This window comes from Ruditapes philippinarum, unplaced genomic scaffold (genome assembly GCF_026571515.1).
Source record: "Ruditapes philippinarum isolate M1 unplaced genomic scaffold, ASM2657151v2 ctg822_1_1_1_1, whole genome shotgun sequence".
Classification (NCBI taxonomy): domain Eukaryota; kingdom Metazoa; phylum Mollusca; class Bivalvia; order Venerida; family Veneridae; genus Ruditapes; species Ruditapes philippinarum.
Genome location: NW_026852739.1, coordinates 1 through 16176, shown reverse-complemented (window position 1 = coordinate 16176; position 16176 = coordinate 1). Strand labels below are relative to the sequence as shown.

At 34.5% G+C, this 16176-nt stretch overlaps 1 protein-coding gene across 1 annotated transcript in view; it reads right to left on the bottom strand.

Moving 5' to 3' along the window:
- Window positions 1-4648, bottom strand: part of LOC132723036 (uncharacterized) — a gene marked incomplete at its 5' end in the record, with an annotated part of 145153 nt that extends 140505 nt beyond the window's left edge. Inside the window, one exon of the mRNA XM_060707705.1 lies at window positions 4522-4648. Coding sequence (XP_060563688.1) covers window positions 4522-4648 — 127 coding nt within the window. The remainder of the gene's footprint in view (window positions 1-4521) is intronic.
- Between the last annotated feature and the right edge of the window lie 11528 nt (window positions 4649-16176).

Here is a 16176-nt window from a genome sequence, read left to right as displayed (position 1 = left end):
TAAAATGATTTTCATTAAAGTCTCCTGTTACAAGTTCAAATTGCTATAAAACTATAACAAGAGGGCCATGATGGCCCTGAGGTCGCTCACCTGTATATAGGCCCCAGGAGCAGGGCCAGTTTAAACCCCAGGGCTTTTATTTGAACAAACTTTGTAGACACCCATTAGAACATGTTTCATGCTAAATATCTTAGCTCTAGCTCTTTGTGTTCTTTAAAAGAAGATTTTTTAAGTTTTTACTATATGCATAAAGGGAAAATCAATGACCCCCTGGGGCGAGGCAATTTTGACCCTAGGGCTTTTATTTGAACAAACTAGGTAGACACTCACTAGAAGATGTTTCATGCTTAATATCTAAACTCTAGCTATTTGGTTTTTTTCAAAGAAGATTTTTTAAGTTTTTGCTATACACATATAAGGAAAATCAATGACACCCGGGGCGGGGCCAATTTTGACCCCAGAGCTTTTATTTGAACAAACTTTGTAGACACCCATTAGAACATGTTTCATGCTAAATATCTTAGCTCTAGCTCTTTGGGTTCTTTAAAAGAAGATTTTTTAAGTTTTTACTATATGCATATAGGGAAAATCAATGACCCCCTGGGGCGGGGCCAATTTTGACCCTGGGGCTTTTATTTGAACAAACTTTGTAGACACTCACTAGAAGATATTTAAAGATTTTTCTTTCGGTTTTTTGCCATGGCAACCAGAGTTCTGCATGGAATTAAATTCTTTGAACAATTTTTAAAGGTGACCACCAAAGGAACATTCCTGTGAAGTTTGGATGAAATTGGCTCAGTGGTTTATGAGGAGATGTCATTTAAAGCAAAAGTTTACGGACGGACGACGGACGGACGCCGGACGGACGCCGGACGAAAAGCGATCACAAAAGCTCACCCTGTCACTTTGTGACAGGTGAGCTAAAAACTGCTTCAATCCTAATCAAACTTGGCACAAATGTTGACTGGACCATTGCCTTTGCAACAACATGCTCAGGCTTAAATTTCCTGTTACCATGGCAACGAGGGGACATCTCAAAATTGCCAAAAACCACTATTTTCCGTTGATTTTTCCATCAAAATTGATTTCAAAGTGCTGCAACTTCTCAATGAATTGAGATACAGTCAAATGCTTTTCAGCGTTAGTTACATGTTACCTTATGATCGATCTGGGGTCATTTTTAGCCTCTCACAAGTCCAAAATTTTCTTGGCGATGAGGGGGACTGCTGCCCCCCCCCTTCAAACCCAATCTCCACACAGTGATCTCCCCTTAATTCTTCGGCATATATCTCTGCCACCAAGGTCCCGATATATCAGAATTTCTGATATACTATATTTTTTCAAAAATTGTTTTATCTACTGCTTTTAGCTATCAGATAAGTTTTCTCTTATTTATTTAACAATGTTTATGAATAAATAAATAAATAATATGAATATTTAGAAATAATTTTAACTAGAACTATCACTAAATGTGATTAATACCCCCACAAGTCTGCTTAGGAAATGAGGATGTTACTAGTAACAGAATACCTTGTAAAAGAATTGAAACATAGAGTTATGGTTGTGGGCAATTAAAGATAATTGTGGTTCATGTATGTTGCATTTCCTTTCAATGTGGTTGGCCATTGATGAAGTTTAATTGAATTACTCTGTAATAAGTCCAGAAAGACAAAGAAAAAGAACAAAGGGCAAACACTCTATAAATACTAAGATAGAGTTATAGTTCTTGTGCACTGCACTTCCTCTTATTGTGCTTGACCATTGTATGAAGTTGTTTTGAATTCCAACCAGTACGTTTTAAGTTATGCTCCGGACAAGCAAAAGTATCAAAGGGCAGTAACTCTGTATTTTGTCAAAATGGAGTTATGGGCTCTTGTGCACTGCACTTCCTTTGAATGTCCTTGACAACTGTATGAAGTTGTACTGAATCCAAACAGTAGTTTTCAAGTTATGCTCTGGACAAGGAAAAGTAACAAAGGGCAATAACTCTGTAATTAGTCAAGATGGAGTTATGGTTCTTGTGCACTGCACTTCCCCTTATTGTGCTTGACCATTGTATGAAGTTGTTTTGAATTCCAACCAGTAGTTTTCAAGTCATGCTCTGGACAAGGAAAAGTAACAAAGGGCAGTAACTCTGTAATTAGTCAAGATGGAGTTATGGTTCTTATGCACTGCACTTCTCTCAATGTGCTTGACCATTGTATGAAGTTATAATGAATTCCAACAATAAGTCTTCAAGTTATGGTCCGGACAAAAGAAAGCAATGGAAAAGTAACAAAGGGGCAATAACTCTGTAATTAGTCAAGATGGATTATGGTTCTTGTGCACTGCACTTCCCCTTATTGTGCTTGGACCATTGTATGAAGTTGTTTTGAATTTCCAACCAGTAGTTTTAAAGTCATGCTCTGGACAAGGAAAAGAAACAAAGGCAGTAAACTCTGTAATAAGTCAAAATGGAGTTATGGTTCTTTGTGCACTGCAATTCCTTCTCAATGTGCTGGACCATTGTATGAAGTTATAATGAATTCCAACAATTAGTCTTCAAGTTATTCGTCCGGACAAAAGAAAGCAATGGAAAAGTAATAAAGGGCAATAACTCTGTAATTACTTTAGATAGAGTTATGGTTCTTATGCACTGCACTTCCTCTCAATGTGCTTGACCATTGTATGAAGTTATATTGAATTCCAACCATTTAGTCTTCAAGTTATGCTCCGGACAAAAAAAAAAAAGAAGGCAATTGAAAAGCAACAAAGGGCAATAACTCTGTAATTACTTTAGATAGAGTTATGGTTCTGTGCACTGCACTTCCCCTTATTTGTTTGACAATTGTATGAAGTTGATTTGAATTCCAACCAGTAGTTTTCAAGTTAAGCCACGGACAAGGAAAAGTAAATCAAAGGGCAATAACTCTGTAATTAGTCAAGATAGAGTTATGTTTCTTACGCACTGCACTCCCTCTCAATGTGCTTGACCATTGTATGTAGTTATTATTGAATTCCAATCATTAGTCTTCAAGTTATGCTCCGGACAAGGAAAAAGCAACGGACAAAAAAAAAAACAATGGAAAAGCAACAAAGGGCAATAACTCTGTAATTACTTTAGATAGAGTTATGGTTCTTGTGCACTGCACTTCCCCTTATTGTGTTTGACAATTCTATGAAGTTGTTTTGAATTCCAACCAGTAGTTTTCAAGTTATGCCCCGGACAAGGAAAAAGTAACAAAGGGCAATAACTCTGTAATTAGTCAAGATAGAGTTATGGTTCTTGTGCACTGCACTTCCTCTCAATGTGCTTGACCATTGTATGTAGTTATATTGAATTCCAACCATTAGTTTTCAAGTTATGCTCGCGGACAAGGTAAATGCAACGGACGTCTGGACCGACCGACCGACCGACCGACCGCCCGACCGACCGACCGACCGACCGACCACCGGGTGACTCCTATATACCCCCCCAAACTTCGTTTTTGGGGGTATAAAAACTATGAGATTATTTTCTACCGAGACTATATATTGATATTTGATATTTTTTAGCTTTTGAATTTATTTTTCGTTATTTTGTATACTTTCGATAATTTTTGATAAACTATATCGAACGTATGTACTAAAAGTTAAAAATAAAACAGAAAGAGAAAAAATAACGTTAGATTTTCTTTGTAACGGTCGATATTTACATTTGAATTTCGACGTTACGTCATGTGACTTTCATCATCATGTGACGTCTTTGAAGGCAGTGATTACAATTCTGCCAAGGGAGGTAATCACTGTGAGGAGTTTGCTTCAAACCCTCAAATAGAAGGGCCCACATCCCCCTTCTGGCAACCCCCTGATGTATCTTTTGGTTGGGGGATCCCGCAGAAAAAGTGGTCACTTTTATACACAACATTTCTCAAACAAAAACAAGTGTTGGGGGCCTAAATAAGGCATTTTTTTCACCATTTGAGACAACAAAAAAGGGGGGGGTGAAAAAGGCCTATAAAGGCGTGTATATCGCGTAGTGGGTTAAACAATACTTATCGTGATACGTATCGTATAGTGAAATGAGCATTTCATTACACCCTACGATGTCCTTTTCCCCAGAGGGTCAAAATGCAATATCAAATGGGGTTTCTTTACACCAAGTTTGATTACAATATTTCATTCATAACTCGAGTTATTGTACGGAAACCATTTTCCTACTTTTAGTAGTGGTGACCTTGACCATGACCTCAGGGGGTTCAAATGCAATACCAACAGGGGTTTCCATATTAGGTTGCTATATACCAAGTCTGATTACAAAACCACATTCCAAACTCTATTTATTGTCCGGAAACCATTATGTGGCCAGACTGACAGACCTACTGACGGATTGATTGACAAGCTAACTCCTATATACCCCCCTAAACTTCATTTGTGGGGGTATAATAAAAAGAAAAATTTGTTTGTTGTGTAAGATGTAATTGTCTTATAACACAGATGCAACTGTTAACATAAAACCATGACACTTAATGAGTGAAATAATCTAACTCAATATTTACTTACTTTGAACAGTTTTGCAATATTCATTTCCACCACCAATGCATTTTGCAGCACATCCTGATATACAACATTCTACTTTATCACCATCTTTAACTGTTGCACTACTTGAAGACTTTGCTACACCATTTACCTGCAAACATAAACTAGAATTTCACTATTGAAGATTTATACCATTTCATCTCAATTAAAGTCACATCTTTGAGACTTAAATTACTATCATGTTGAGAATCATCTTGATACATGTCATTTATCCTTGGGTAGGGTTAATTTTGACCCTAGGGTTTTTTATTTGAACAAACTTGGTAGACATCCACTAGAACATGTTTCTTGCCAAATATCTAAGTCCTAGCACTTTTGGATTTTCACATGAAGATTTTTTAAGCTTCTATTACAGTCTAACTTGCCCATGCTACCAAGTGTATTAAGCGACTTTTGTCTTATGCTACCACTTTAAATTCCCCTCGATAATTTTCTCTCTATATCTTTTATGTATTTTTACAAACTGTCTGTCTTGGGGAAGGATTTTATTTTGTTTACAGTCTGTAGAAAAACACATAGGCAGTATAAGTCAAAATATCCTTTAATTAGTTTAGACAGTCAAAGAAATTATTAATACAATGTATAACAAGAAGCTCCGCAATGCAACAAAAACCAGGTTTTCAACGACCAAGTTTTGATGTGACAGCAATCAAAATAGGTCAAAGTGCACTGAAGTTATTGAGTAGATACTGAAAATTCTATTGTAAGCAAATTACCTTGACCTTGCTCCCAGATATCTAAGTGGCAATCCAAAGCTGCCACTCAGTAAGTTTGGTGTCAAAAGGTCAAAGCAAACTCAAGTTAAAACATGAAATCTAAATACATTAACCTTGATCACAGACACCTGGGTAGCAATCCCAAGCTGCCACTTGATATAAGCTACCCATTCATCAAGTTTGGTGTCAATAAGCCAAAGCAAACTCAAGTTATTGAGCAGAAACTGAATTTCTATTTTTAGTAACAGTGACCTTGACCTTGATCACAGACACCTGGGTAGCAATCCCAAGCTGCCTCTTGATATAAGCTATCCATACACCAAGTTTGGTGTCAATAGGCCAAAGCAAACTCAAGTTATTGAGCAGAAACTGAATTTCTATTTTTAGTAACAGTGATCTTGACCTTGATCACAAGACACCTGAGTAGCAATCCCAAGCTGCCTCTTGATATAACCTATCCATACACCAAGTTTGGTGTCAATAGGCCAAAGAAAACTCAAGTTATTGAGCGGAAACTGATTTTCTATTTTTAGTAACAGTGACCTTGACCTAGATCACAGACACCTGGGTAGCAATCCCAAGCTGCCTCTTGATATAACCTATCCATACACCAAGTTAAGTTCAATAGGCCAAAGCAAACTCAAGTTATTGAGCGGAAACTGATTTTCTATTTTTAGTAACAGTGACCTTGACCTAGATCACAGACACCTGGGTAGCAATCCCAAGCTGCCTCTTGATATAACCTATCCATACACCAAATTTGGTGTCAATAGGCCAAAGCAAACTCAAGCTATTGAGCGGAAACTGAATTTCTATTTTTAGTAACAGTGACTTTGACCTTGATCACAGACACCTGGTAGCAATCCCAAGCTGCCTCTTGATATAAGCTATCCATACACCAAGTTTTGGTGTCAATAGGCCAAAGCAAACTCAAGTTATTGAGCGGAAACTGAATTTCTATTTTTAGTAACAGTGACCCTGACCTTGATCACAGACATCTTGGTAGCAATCCCAAGCTGCCTCTGGATATAAGCTATCCATACACCAAGTTTGGTGTCAATAGGCCAAAGCAAACTCAAGTTATTGAGCAGAAACTGAATTTCTATTTTTAGTAACAGTGACCTTGAAATAGATCACAGACACCTGGGTAGCAATCCCAAGCTGCCTCTTGATATAACCTATCCATACACCAAGTTTGGTGTCAATAGGCCAAAGCAAACTCAAGTTATTGAGCGGAAACTGAATTTCTATTTTTAGTAACAGTGACCTTGATCACAGACACCTGGGTAGCAATCCCAAGCTGCCTTACAAAGTTTGGTGTCAATAGGCCAAAGCAAACTAAAGTTATTGAGGGGAAACCAGAAGTTGAAGACAGCCCGCCCGCCGACTTTGGCATTAGAATAACCCGGTTTTCGTTGAAAACCTGGTTAATAAGAAATAATCTTACTTAAGAGTTCTCAATACATATAATATGGCAATATATATAAAATTTTAGACAATTTGTTTCAAGATAATAACAATTATTAATCATAATTAAGTTGTGAAAATAATCACACACTAAGCATTATGAGTTTAAAGTTTTGATAATTAAATTAGGTAACAGGTACCATGTCAACAAAATGTATATGATAAAAAACTTAATTTACATTACAAAAATCAATATTCAGTATAATAAGAACTTAGTTTCATATATTCAATTAACATAAATCAAACTTTGAAAAAACCTGGGGGCTTCCATTAAGTTCCAAAATTCGGAAGTCAAAGACTGCTGCATGTCTGACCTTGGAAGTCACATTATATAGGTAAAGAAGTTGAGTTACGTGCGACACAAGTTGAAAATTGCAAATTTTCACTTTGTGAAAGGCAATAACTCTCCAAATGCTACATAAATCTACATAAAAATACCCAGGTGCACAACTACACATGCTGATTAACATTTCTGAAAAGTTTCAAGGCCCTAGGTCAAATACTTATTGAGCTACATGCGACACAAGTTGAAAATTGCAAATTTTACTAAGTCAAGCAGAGTTCCCATTCATGCACAAATTAATGTACGTGAATCACGTATAATTTACAAAAATCACGCATGAAATTACAACTAGGTGCGTGCATGCACGTATAAAAATTCAAGTAAAACTGCAAAAAAATTATCAGCAAATTTGAAGCACAAATCAATAATCTACTCATAAATCTCTGAAATTGTTTACAAGACCATAATTTAATCCGATCAGTCATAACTGAGGTCATAACTCGGATTTCCCAGCTGTGCTATTTTTAGCTCATGGACTGGTTTATAATTATTAACGACGCTTCGCAACGCTCTATATTAAAAGCAGTAACAAGTCTGCATCCAGGCAATACAAATAAGCCGTCTGAAATATTAAATAATCGCAGGAAAAGTTATTGAAAATGGGTCAAAGACAGAAAAGGCCGGGTTGCATATGTATACAAAATATCATGAGGCTGTGATGTTACTTAAATTTTCTACCAGTGTCTGACCATTGATGTTGAAAATTTAACTTAGTTGGTAAACCGGAAAAGAATGAGCATCAGACCTGAAATGGAATCCCACAAGGCCACAATATGGGACCACATGTCAATGCTGTGAATCACATATCAAGAGGCTGTGGTAAGAAGTTGCTGAGAAAACTGTTACGAAAATTTCCTACTATCTATTGATCATTAATTATGTCAAAATTTAAAGACGTTTTAGGTAGTTTTCTGTGCGCATCGTTATGCGCTGCCAAGAAAGATTATCTTGGATAATTACTCTTCAAATGAAGGTCAAGTTGAATAGTATTCGGATAAGTGTTTAAATTTCGGCTATAAGCAAGTAATGAGTAAATAATACAGAATAGATATTTCTAAATGTTCAAAAGGAGATCGGTTCAAAAGAATAAGAGGTCGTTTAGACAACATCACATAAAGGATTTCTCCAAGCATTAGTACGACAGCATTGATGATAATTCTGCGCGCGTTACCCCACCCACTTGTGGTATAGTGACGAAAGTGCGTCGCGACTTGATTACTGGCAGACAACTGGGCAAAGATTAGTTTAAAATGATATATTTTAAAAGTGTTGAATAAAAAAACAAAATTAATATCTAAGAAATGTTCCGAATTTCATTATTTTCTTTGTAAATTTCTGAATACTTGCTTACTGTTCGGGTATGTTAGTTGAGTGAAAAAAATAATATGGCCCTAGATATGTTTTAAAAAGATATTCAGTATCATTTACTTAATATAACATCAAAAGAAAAAGAAATTTTTATTACAACATGTTTTTGTTGTATACAGTGGAGCCTTGCTAATCCGAACCCTTCTAATCCGGAATCCTTTCTTATCCAAACGAAGTGTCCGGTCCCGATTTTATTCGTTCTATTTTCAATAGTAAAAAACCTTTCGGATCTGGAACCTGTCTACTCCGAATTCCGGACGATTTTTTCAATTTTTGTTCTTATTTTACTCTAAAATTTACCTCTCGGAACCGAACAGATTTTGCCAAATGTCACACCTTCATTCAAAATAACAAATAATCGCACATCTTGCAGGTGTAAACATACACCAAACTGATGTGTTATTTCACTTGATTAATGGGTGAAACGTATGATCTGTGAAGGTGTGAAATTTACACTTGACTTGCCTTCATATCTTCTATCATTGCTTAATTGATTGTTTTTCATCACCTTCAATAAATTATTTTGATATAATGCAATAAAAATATATTTTAAAATTTTGTAATGGATTCAATGATATGTGATTAAGCAATGAAAATTTTTAGAAACTGTCATTGAATTCGGATAGTCGCTGAATCGGATAAGGGTAAACAACAATTGACAAATGCTGGTACGAATATTTAATTATGTCTCCGCCTCCTGTTTTACATCGTAGGTGAACTTACCCTCGAGGACATAATATTTTTTGGCTTATTTATTTATTTTCATTTCTTTATATTTGTATTCACGTGTATTAGAATGAACGATAAGAGACTGCAAAAATAAAATATCTAAATTGCAATTTCAAATGCATTCCCGTTTTCTTTCCCTAAACTATTTTGCAAATACAGTCGACTCTCGTTATCTCGAAGTCATCGGGACCGTCCAAAAAATATCGAGATAAAGAAATGTCGAGATAAACATATTAGGGTTTGAATACGGCAGAAACTGATTTTTACAAAAGACATGTGCATACCTTATGTCCAATAAACTATGATACTATGATATCCCCATGTCTTGTTTTCATAGGCCTAGTCAATATATAACAAAGTAACATAAGCGGATGTTTACCAGCGGAAATACGGGTGTCTGTGATAAAAACACATAGTGAGGTTTACTCAGTAATACACCAATATATATTGGTGGTGATGTTGTGAAACAATATTGCAATGATAGCGTTTCTATACTTTCACAATTTCATTTACATTTAAAGTCAAAATGAATTGATACAGTGTTCGAATATTTATAAAGAACGTAAAATTCACTCATTTTGGACATAAGTCAATCGCTAAATAGATTATCTTTTATAAAAACAGCTAAACTTGTTACAAACATAATCATCCTTATCACACGCGCTTAATTGAGCAATTATCGTCTAGTTTGTGTTTTTCACACGTCTGAATCGAACAGACGAAAGAAAACTATTTGTCGAGATAAACAAAGAATAATAGTGTGAAAATAACTGTTGGGGCTGAAATTTTACATCGAGATACTGAAAATATCGAAATAAAAATATCGAGATAAACAAATATTTCCAGTATAGATAAAGAGGGAAGAAAATCGGGACTTTCAAAATTTCATCGAGATAACGAAATATCGAGAAAAGCGATGTCGAGATAACGATAGTTGACTGTACATGTAACATAAAAAACATGTAAAAGAACCTTCTAATTCTGAAACCTTTCTAATCCGGAAACCTTTCTAATCCGAACTTTTCTTCTGGTCCGGACGAGTTCGGATTAGACAGGTTCCACTGTATTTGACAATACATTTAGTATAACACTGATATTTCTTAAGAAAGCGTGGTAATTTTGACAGTTGGCATATGTGGTAACCATGGAAACTGCCCGTTTACAAAAAACTAACACGTCAACATATATATTTTATTTCTATTTTTGAATCCACCATCAAATGTTACTTGATATATCAGTAATGTAGAAAATTCTATGAAAGAAATTTCTTGATAGCTTTTTTTTTTTTACAGAATTCATGTTTATTTTTTCTCATTTTTTGTTTAGTTAAAAAGCATGAAAACTTATTTTTTAAAGAAATATGTTCCAATTATTGTTAGTTTTATACAGAACCCTAAGATAAAGCAAGCTTTGTATAAAACAAGATATGTTTGTAAAACATGTATGCCCCCTATCAGCAGCCAATTAGTCATGTGATAAGGTTATTATGCATGACTTCTGACCCAGTGATCAAACAATTAATAAGGGTTATCAAGTATCTACTGGTCATGACCTTGACCTTTGACCACTTGACCCAAAACTCAATAGGGGTCATCTGCTGGTCACGACCAATCATCATACAAAGTTTGAAGTTCCTAGGCCTAAGTGTTTTTAGTTAATTGATCAGAAACCGTTTTTACCTACAAGGTCAATGTGACCTTGACCTTTGACCCCTTGACCACAAAATCAATAGGGGTCATCTGCTGGTCATGACCAATCACTATGCCAAGTTTGAAGTTCCTAGGCCTGAGGGTTTTTTTATTATTGACCGGAAACCTTTTTAACATACAAGGTCAATGTGACCTTGACCTTTGACCCCAAAATCAATAGGGGTCATCTGCTGGTCATGACCAATCACCATGCCAAGTTTGAAGTTCCTAGGCCGAAGCGTTCTTTAGTTATTGATCAGAAACCGTTTTTACTTACAAGGTCAATGTGACCTTGACCTTTGACCCCTTGATCCCAAAATCAATAGGGGTAATCTGCTGGTCATGACAAATCACCATACCAAGTTTGAAGTTCCTAGGCCTAAGCATTCTTAAGTTATTGATCAGAAACCATTTTAACCTACAAGGTCAATGTGACCTTGACCTTTGACCCCTTGACCCAAAAATCAATAGGGGTCATCTACTGATCATGACCAATCACCATACCAAGTTTGAAGTTCCTAGGCCTAAGGGTTCTTTAGTTATTGATCGGAAACCGTTTTTACCTAAGAGGTCAATGTGACCTTGACCTCTGACCCCTTGACCCCAAAATCAATAGGGGTCATCTACTGATCATGACCAATCACCATACCAAGTTTGAAGTTCCTAGGCCTTAAGGTTCTTTAGTTATTGATCAGAAACCGTTTTTGCTTACAAGGTCAATGTGACCTTGACCTTTGACCCCTTGACCCAAAAAATCAATAGGGTCATCTACTGATCCATTGACCAATCACCATACCAAGTTTGAAGTTCTAGGCCTTAAGGTTCTTTAGTTATTGATCGGAAAACCGTTTTTGCTTACAAGGTCAATGTGACCTTTGACCTTTGACCCCTTGACCCCAAAATCAATAGGGGTCATCTACTGGTCATTGACCAATCACCATACCAAGTTTGAAGTTCCTAGGCCTAAGGGTTCTTTTTAGTTATCACTCGGAAACCATTTGGTCTACGGACCGACGGACCGACAAGTGCAAAGCAATATACCCCCTTTTCTTCGAAATGGGGGCATAATTATGTTTATTGTGAGTGTAATAAGCTATTTTATACATTATTATAAAACAGTTTGGCTATTTTGACTATTTTGAGATATACGGTTACCATGGAAACTGCCATTTTTCAAAAAATCCAACACGCCAACATATATTTTTCTTTTTCTTTTTGAATTTGTCATTAAATTTTACACAACATACAAAAAAAATAGAAAATCCTATGAAACACTTTTTTCAATATCTCTAATTATTCTCAGAATTCATGTTTATTTTTCTCATTTTTTATTCGGTTGAGGAACATGGAGAACTCATTTTTTAAAGAAATATGTTCAGATTATCATTTGTTTCATACAAAATCATTAGATAAGATTATCTTTGCATAAAACAATGCTCGTTGTGTGTTTTAAGCTATCTTATACATTTTCTATTCGTTATAACACAGTTAGGCTATTTTGACAGTTTTTGTATTTTCTGATCGCAAGATCAGATAAATACATAGCTAACATCCACGGTCTAACACAAAATTTCCTAACAGTCCTAACAAGGCAAAGTAGTTCTTACTCAAAACTGCTTAAAAACCAGCAATTTAAAAGACAGAATAATTTTTAATGTAGGCATTTAACGAATTACAGAGCATTGAAAGTTCAGATTAGTCAATAGAAATATGAGGTTACAATCACAAAATTTTGCGGATGAATATCATTTTAATCAATGAAAATGCTATTTTTAGCTATGGTCGATTACTGAATACTCCAGGGCGTAGTATACAAAAAATCTGACTGCCGAGTTTGGAATATATACATGTCGACTGTTTTGGCGAGAAGATTTTCGCTAAATTATTTTTTATCAGTGTTAAACAGGTTTTTTGGTGAACAAATACCTCGAAATTGATATTGTTTGGTTTTATTAACCTGTAATTACATACTGATTACGCGGTCGCTGCCAACAGTATGTTAATTCTTCGTAGATGTTCGGTAAAGTTCCGTGAGAAGTACGCTGTAATCAATAGAATTTAATTTAGTTTGTATCTACTCAGCGTTTAGCGCAATAGGGTAAATCACAAGTTTTATAATCTAAGTGCCACACGTGTTTTAAGTTCGAGGCCTCGTTGGGTCCATGTTTTTTTTTTCTTATTAATACTTTCAACATTATTGAATCTATATTATGATTATTTTATGTTGTTCGTTTTGTTTGATTTATGTTTTACTTAATTTTGTTATGCATATACTCTTTTTTAAATAACATGTTTTTTTTTAAGAATTCATGTTTTAAAATTAAAACGGATTAAAATCAATAAATGTCATTTCAATGCCGTAAAACACACTACAAACTGTTTCTATTTAAAAATATACTGCAAAAAAAAAAGAAAGAGTACTAAAACAAGGCAACAGTAAGAATCGAACCACAGACCTCTCAAAATTCAGGCATTCTCTTTACCGAGACTGTCCTATTGTGAATTTAACGAAAAACTTTCAGCATAAAGCTGGCGTGACTTTCAATCGATGACTTATTAACTCCACATTAATTCTCCTAAAAACTACATCGGACCAAACCGAAGTGGGATCGAATATTTAAAATGAGTCCTATAATGTTATTCAAAAAATGACAGGTCAATAAATCAGACTATAAGGATTACAAACACGAAATGGGAAATTTCAATTTAGAATTACAATGTATTTGTTTTTTTTCAGGCTACATATTACGTATTACTTCATCGTGGTGCAGGGGTATCGCGTCGTATCGCGCTCGTTTAGGGTGTGAGAGGCCTAAGGTTCAAATCCTAGTGTCGAGGCAGACTTTTTTTTTTTGAAGTGTCTTTTTTTAGGAAGTAGCCACGATATGCAAGGATAAAGTGTGGCTGTCATAAAAAATGATTTTTGATGCAACTCTAGTCATGCCAAAATTCCATATGTAATTCAATCTCAAACTGTTTTATAGAGAAAAATCTTAACGCAGGCGCTGCGTAAGATGAATTTATAGTATATAAAAATAAACCTATATAGGAGAATACATACAGATAGTCAGTATGATTTTAGATTGCAAAGATCAGAAAAAATACCACAGAGCTTGCAGCCCTTTGATTATTTGTTTGGGTCGTCAGACCAAACAAATAATGGTATAGCGAATTTCAGAGTCTACTGCTTGTTAATTGCAAAATGCCGAAAGTAGTCCACTTTTTTGAAGCGGTTACTTCCCTTTAATGTAACACTAACACCCGAAAAAAATTTTCAGGGGGGATCACTGCGTAAAGATGGTCAAAGAACAAGGCACATTTATTTTTCTTATATATAATTTTTTTTTCCCGAATGGTTCGAAATATTTCTAATATTGTTTTATTGTTTTTTTCTGATCGAAATAAGTAAACAAACGGACATTCAATCTCCTGACCAGAAGTTTACGACAACCCTAACAACAAATAGTTTCTCAAAAAACAGCTTTAAATAGCGGATTTAAAAGAAAGAAATATTTTTATTTTGTTTACAAGTATGCCAACAAATTACAGACGCATTCAAGTTTAAAAATAGCGTTGGCTTATAGAATTGTCAATAAATGCACAATCACAAATTACGTGGATGAATATGATTTTATCAATGAAAATACTATTTTTAGCGATATCGATTACCGAATACTACACAAACCGAGTAGTGGAATCAGAGACATAGATAACATGTCGGACTGTTTGGGCGAGAAGATTTTCGCTAAATTATTTACTTCAATTTTAAACAACAGGTTTATCCCACAGGCGCTAGTCACATAATCAAATATTTTTCAAAATCGGCCTATTGTGCTAGTCACATAATCAAATATTTTTCAAAATCGGCCTATATATGTATATAAAGATATGTCACATAATCAAATATTTTTCAAAATCGGCCTATATATGTATATAAAGATATCTTTATATACATATATAGGCCGATTTTGAAAAATATTTGATTATGTGACTAGCGCCTGTGGTTTATCCTGAACAAAATACCTCGAAATTAATAAGGATACAAACCCGAAATGCAATGGAAGTTCTAAATTTAGAATGACTTGATGTTATTCAGACATTGTTTGTATAACTTCTCCGTGGTGCAGGGGTAACGCGCTCGCTTAGTAAGTGAGAGGTCAGGAGTTCAAATCCCAGTTGAGGAAACTTTTTTTTTTTTAAGTGTCTTTGTTAAGGAAGTAGCAATGATATGCAAGGATAAAGTGTGGCTGTCGTAAAAAATGAACATAAATGATTTTTTGATGCAACTCTAGTTATGTAGAATTCCGTATGTATCAAACTCTGGTGCCTTGTAAAATGAATTATAATACATAACAAGAAAAGCATTGATGCAAAGCATCAAAGGGCGTCCAAGCAAGAAATGCAGCAAGTGAAGATGAACTAGTACACATATGATGACAAGATATTCTTATAAACTACCAGAAATGTATATCACTTATGAATGAGCGGACCAAAGACATTGTTCATTTTGAACTTTGATTGGCATGCTAGAGATTAGAATATTACTTGTTATTTCTTTATGATCGTGGTTATTAATAGCAACGGAATATACATGTATGCAATCATTTTATTAATCCATAAATGTGTAACGCATGATCAACACGTACCACACCTTTGTAATTTGTCCCCTTATTATGTTATCGCTATTAGCGAAGACCCCCTCTTAAGTATCTGTTTTCACACTTTAAGTTTAGTAAAAATATGAACCCCGTTTATTACCATGTTGAATTTTGTTGAGCATAATTTTTTATTATACAATAATTGTAATATCTATTAAAATTTAAAAAAAAAAAAAATTTTTTTTTATAAATATTGTTTTCTTTTCTTTTTTGTGTTTTAAATTTGCTATTTTAATACTGAGTTTTTACTACTTTTTTTATTAAAATTGTAAAATAAATTTTTAAGAATTCAATTGTCATATTGACCGGACGATTATAAGTCAAAGCTTAACTGGAAAAAAAGTCAGTTAATTATGGTTTATCTTTTAATATATAAATATTGTTTATTTTCAAACCATGTACATTACATTTGAATTTTTCTTTTATATTTTTTTAAAATTATCAATCAATTGAATAATTCATAAAAATCTAATTTGTAACTTTGAAAAAATCCCTCGGCATCTTTACTTACAACGGATAACAAATTAAATAAAATGTTTCAAAGTTGATTAATGTCATTTAATACCATAAAAATGTACCTTTTTTTCTCAATTATTGTACATATCACAGATTTATATTACATATAAATCCGTGTAATAAATTTTTTTCTC